Source organism: Podarcis vaucheri (assembly GCF_965113315.1).
Source record: "Podarcis vaucheri genome assembly, chromosome: 16".
Classification (NCBI taxonomy): domain Eukaryota; kingdom Metazoa; phylum Chordata; class Lepidosauria; order Squamata; family Lacertidae; genus Podarcis; species Podarcis vaucheri.
In genome coordinates this window covers 8,693,116-8,698,743 of record NC_138754.1, presented here as the reverse complement: position 1 = coordinate 8,698,743, position 5,628 = coordinate 8,693,116, and the positions used below count along the sequence as shown (strand labels likewise).

The following is a 5,628-nucleotide window of genomic DNA, read 5'->3' as shown; positions in this document are numbered from 1 at the left end:
TATCCAATGGGGCCTCCTGCTGCCGCCGCGCTGCTGGAGCACAATTTCTGTTCTCATCCTGAAGCAAAGTTCTTAACCTGAAGCACTATTTCTGGGTTAGTGGAGTCTGTAACCTGAAGCGTATGTAACCTGAAGCGTATGTAACCTGAAGCGTATGTAACCCGAGGTACCACTGTACATCTGAATCTTTTGGGTTTTAAATATATGATTTCCCTTTTCCTGGTCTTCCAGCCATTCAGGCTGTGTCACCCACCTCCTTTAACCCGAATTATTGCCCCCTCCCTTTAGCACCCACCCATAGATTTCCAGGAAAAAAACGCACTTTGCACATGCTCAGAAGCTCCCTTTTATTTCTTCCCCGGCCTGGCTCCAGGGTTCCGTTGAAGCTTGCCCACTTCCCCAGATCATGACCTGCCCCCTCATGGAGCTGGTGCATTGCAATGAGGCAGGAAGCGGGAAGTCGACGACACAGGTGGGGAGGGAAAATGTGGCGCGAAATCCCATAATTTCACAAGCACTTGAGGAGGAAAGCATTGCAGGCTGATCCGCGGGGGCAGTTGCAGAGCTTGCCAATCCGGGCGCCCTTCCTGACGGCACACAGGTCACCAAAGGAACACTGTGAGAAGGGGGGGAGGAAAGGATGGTTAAAAAATGTCAATCCCTCTTTCCAAGGAACTCTGGGAATTGTAGTTCTTGGCACCCATAACAAACTACAGTTCCCAGATGTCCTGGCCACACCCAGACCAATGAGAACAAGCGACTGGAATTTAATTTGAGCACCCGACAGCTCGCCGGAAGCTGTTTTAACTGTTCCCATCGTTACTGAGAGCCTTCTCAGTGATGGCTCCGACCTGGTGGAATGCTCTGTCCCATGAGACCAGGGCCCTGCAGGATTTAAATTCCTTCCGCAGGGCCTGTAAGACAGAGCTATTCCACCTGGCTTTCTATCTGAATTTAGCCTAATCTTTTATTCCCCTTCCTTCCCTCCCTCCCCCTCCCCTTTTTATGAAGATTACCCGCTCTGGGATCCCACAGCTAATTCTCCCCTGGTCTCCTCACTGGCCCAAATAGGACTAACTTAGCCAGCTAGCCCTGGTGATCATCTAATGTTTATGGGATGGATTCCCCCCCCCCCCTAAATTGATTTTTGAATTCTGAATTTATTCACGTTTTATACTGTATTTTATGCTGGCTTTTGTTGCATCAATTAAGTGTTTTAAATTTGTCGTTAGCTGCCCTGAGCCCGGTTTTCTGAACCAGGAAGGGTGGGGTATAAATAAAGAAATATTATTATTATCAGAGCCCCCTCCTTGAGCAGGGAGACAATGGCAAGGTGGTTTCTGAAGACACAACCACCTCTGGGAGCTCCACCGACTCTCCAGAACCTCCTAAAGCTCCTCTCTCGACTCCTCCCGGTCTTCCTGATCCTGACCCCCTTCTTCCTCTCACGATGCCAGCTGCCTCATGGGGGGGGGCACAGAACCCCACTCCTCCCAGATCACCCTCCCTCCCTGTCTCCTCTGCCCGCACATTCCTGCCCTTCTCAGGCTTCTGCCCATCCTCGACATCAGGATTCTTGGGGGCAGGGAGCCATAACTCTTTAAACCAGGCTTCCTCAACCTCGGCCCTCCAGATGTTTTTGGCCTGCAACTCCCATGATCCCTAGCTTGCAGGACCAGTGGTCAGGGATGCTGGGAATTGTAGTCTCAAAACATCTGGAGGGCCGAGGTTGAGGAAGCCTGCTTTAAACTCTGCCAAGTGCTTTCATTCGTGCTGCCTTTGTCAAAGGAGGAGAAGAGCAGAGCCAGGATTACTTGCCCCAAACTGGCTCTAGTTCGTCAGCTATTTGCTCTGGCGCCACCTGCTGTTGGGCTCCTAGCTTTGCACCCTATCAAGCCCAATGGGCACTGGTCTCCCCTGGGTGCACAACTGTTAAGGGTGGAGGGCGGACCAGTTTTGCTATTAATCCCTCTTCCCAGGGAACTCTGGGAATTATATTTCTGTGGAGGAGATAAGGGTCCTCCCCCCTCACAATCCTCAGGGCCCATAACAAGCTACAGTTCCCAGAATCCTTTGGGGGAAGCCGTGCCTGTGTAAACTACAGTTCCCAGAAACCTTTGGGGGAAGCCGTTCCTGTGTAAACTACAGTTCCCAGAATCCTTTGGGGGAAGCCGTGCCTGTGTGAAGTGGGATGCTACTGGTCCAACATTTGCACCGCACCAATCCCTCCCTCCCTGGCTCTCATCCCCTGCATCCATCGGCGACTATCCAAGCAGCGCCCGGTACCTTGGGAACTTGGTTGAATTTCTTCTCCCAAGTGGAGACCTTCTTATGTTGCAGCTTCTCCAGCACCTCCTGAAGTTCATCCAGCTGGAGAGGAAAGGAAGAGGTTGAGGAATTATTAAGGTGTGAGAAGAGCATCTGGCATGTCTGGCGTGATTCCTGCTTCCATAAGAGGCCAGAGGCGGCTATTATGGCTCACCTCTGGCCCTCCAGGTGTTATTGGACTACATCCCCCATCATCCCTGAGCATTGGCCATGCCAGCTGGGGCTGATGGGAAGTGGAGTCCAGCGACACCTGGAGTTGCCAGAGGCTCCTCAACTTCTGCTGTAAGTAATGAGCACACATTATGGTCAAGAACTTGTAGCCCCCAATTGCTGTGTTGTATCACCAACAGTGTCTGGAGGACACAAGCTTTCCCATCCATTTCCTAAGGACTAGAAACTTGATGGTTTTTAAAATAAAAAATGCACTTAACTTTTTTCGCTGGAGGGTTGGATCTTTCATAGATCCGTTTCTATGCATTTTTTTAAAGAATCTCGTCCTCAAGTGGATGCCTTCTGTATGTTGTTGAGACTCTAACTCACATCCGCCCCAACCAGCACAGCCAGGGATCAGGGATGATGGGAGTTGTAGTCCAGCGACATTTCGAGGGTCAAAGGCTCCCTAACCCTGGCCTTCATCCCACCTAGGAAGAATTTGCATCTTCCCCAACATTTTTTCTGTTGTCCGTTTATGGGTCTCTTAATCATAAGATAAGGGACGCGGGTGGCGCTGCGGGTTAAACCACAGAGCCTAGGACTTGCCGATCAGAAGGTTGGCGGTTCGAATCTCTGCAGCGGGGTGAGCTCCCGTTGCTCGGTCCCTGCTCCTGCCAACCTAGCAGTTCGAAAGCCCGTCAAAGTGCAAGTAGATAAACAGGTACCCCTCCGGCGGGAAGGTAAACAGCGTTTCCGTGCGCTGCTCTGGTTCGCCAGAAGCGGCTTAGTCATGCTGGCCACATGACCCGGAAGCTTTACGCCGGCTCCCTCGGCCGATAAAGTGAGATGAGCACCACAACCCCAGAGTCGGTCACGACTGGACCTAATGGTCCCTTTACCTTTAATCATAAGATATTTAGGCGATTAATAGGCTCGGTTTCCATAAGAATGAAAAATGAGAAGCATTCCAAAGCCAAGGAAACAGATAGAGTTTGTTCTGGAGAGCCACGGGGCATGTTTTTTTCCACACAGTGTAGAATCAGCAGTGCAGTTAGGTAATGTTATACTCTGGACTTAATGGTCTTGGGGGGGGGGGTCTTTAGATAACAATGTGCATTACATTACCTCCTCCAAAATGCGCTCAGCCAGGCCAGGTGACCCTGACTGACCACTCCACTGAGTGGGGCCCTGGACTTCTGCCCCGGTCCCACTCTGATGGCGCCAGTGTGGGGGGAGTACCAGCCACCTATCTTCCAAAATCCTGCCCTGTCAGCATTGCTGAGCATAATAACTGTACTCCACTCACTGTCACACCATCTGCTGTGATGGCCGCTCACTTAAATGGAAAAATAAAATGAATAATCCATGAATTTGCCTGTCAACGGCTACTGCTCATGAACAATCGCTCTATGGAACCTGCTTCTGAATACCAGTTCCTGGGAGGCAAGAGCTGGAGAAGGCATGTTTCTTTATTGCCCTGCTTGCAGGCTTCTCGGAGGCTTCTGATTGGCTGCTGTGGCAGCGGAATGCAGGGCTAGATGGAATGTTGGTCTGATGCATATAGCTTCTCGGAGGTTTCTGATTGGCTGCTGTAGCAGCGGAATGCAGGGCTAGGTGGAATTTTGGTCTGATAGGGAAGGGTTTCTCAGAGGCTTCTGATTGGCTGCTGTGGCAGCGGAATGCTGGGCTAGGTGGAATGTTGGTCTGATAGGGAAGGGCTTCTTGGAGGCTTCTGATTGGCTGCTGTGGCAGCGGAATGCTGGGCTAGGTAGAATGTTGGTCTGATAGGGAAGGGCTTCTTGGAGGCTTCTGATTGGCTGCTGTGGCAGCGGAATGCTGGGCTAGGTGGAATGTTGGTCTGATAGGGAAGGGCTTCTTGGAGGCTTCTGATTGGCTGCTGTGGCAGCGGAATGCAGGGTTGGATGGAATGTTGGTCTGATGCGGAAGAGCTCAGAGGCTTCTGATTGGCTGCTGCAGGCAGCAGAATGCTGGAAGGGATGGAATGTTGGTCAGATGGGGAATGTCCAGACGTTTGTGGAATTTGATGCACATAGCCCAGAGAAGCGGCAACTGGAGGAAAGGGCGTGGCTCATTGGTAGAGCATCCATCTTGCATGCAGAAGGTCCCAGGATCAATCCCCATCATCCCCAGGTAGGGCTTGGAGTGAACCCGGCCTGAAACCCTGGTGTGACCCTGCCAGTCAGTGTAGGCAATACTGAGCCAGATGGATCAATGATCTTCCTTGGTATAAAGGAGTATCCTCTGTTCTCATTACGGTCCAGTACCATCTTCAAATATTTGAAAGGCTCTTTCTTAGTTTAGGGCAAACTTGTTCTGTTTCTCCAGAACATAGGACCTGAACCAACACGTTCAAATTGCATGAAAAATAATTTGGAAATAGCCTGCTCCTCAATTTCAGTATTTTACTTCTCACCTGCCCCAATTTTTATGCTCCCCTCCCTGGAAAAATTATTGCAGATGTCCAGGGGGGGTCAAACTAGATGACCCTTGAACCTTCTCCCAACTCTGATCCTCTCTGCCTCTCTCTCTCTCTGCCTCTCTCTCTAACATTTTAACAGGGTGCGTCCCCCCCACCCCAATCAATTACAAATGTTTACATTGATGAATCTAACAGATTAAATGTGTCTGGTCTGGATATTAGCAGAGAATTCTGTTCCTCAGCAAGTGGGGAGCATCTTCTGGTCTGGTTTGGCTCATATCCAAGAAATGATGCAATTGGTTCCATGTGACGGGTCCTGGTGGTACAAGCAGCAGCAGAGTCCGTCCCCCCCCCCTTCTCCCCAACCCTCTATCTCTGCCTCCTGTGGCTGCCTGGCAAACTTGGTCTAAGATAGATATATCCTCAAAGCAGTTTCTGATCCAGCATGTTTCATCTCCTGGCGGAATAAACACCCAAAATCTCATGCTAAAATATGTCCGTAGATCCCTGGTTGCCAGTTGTTTTCCTCTCAAACCTATAAGGCAGGGGTCTGCAACCCGCGGCTCTGGAGCCGCATGTGGCTCTTTTACACCTTTGCCGTGGCTCCGGGGCGGATACTAGTGAGGGGAGGAGACGCATTGTGTGCCCCGACACTCCCCACTGTGGCAGGCGCTGTACTGGCTGTGACGTCTCATGGGGGCGATACG

At 51.0% G+C, this 5,628-nt stretch overlaps 1 protein-coding gene across 1 annotated transcript in view; it reads right to left on the bottom strand.

The window, feature by feature from the left end:
• Window positions 1-333: 333 nt before the first annotated feature.
• The window catches only part of LOC309520651 (cocaine- and amphetamine-regulated transcript protein-like), an 8,209-nt gene continuing 2,914 nt past the window's right edge, over window positions 334-5,628 (bottom strand). The window contains exons 2-3 of the mRNA XM_082202654.1: window positions 2,287-2,370; window positions 334-616 (exon numbers count right to left, since the gene is read on the bottom strand). Of these exons, the coding sequence (XP_082058780.1) occupies window positions 509-616; window positions 2,287-2,370 (192 nt within the window). The 3' untranslated portion in view covers window positions 334-508. The remainder of the gene's footprint in view (window positions 617-2,286; window positions 2,371-5,628) is intronic.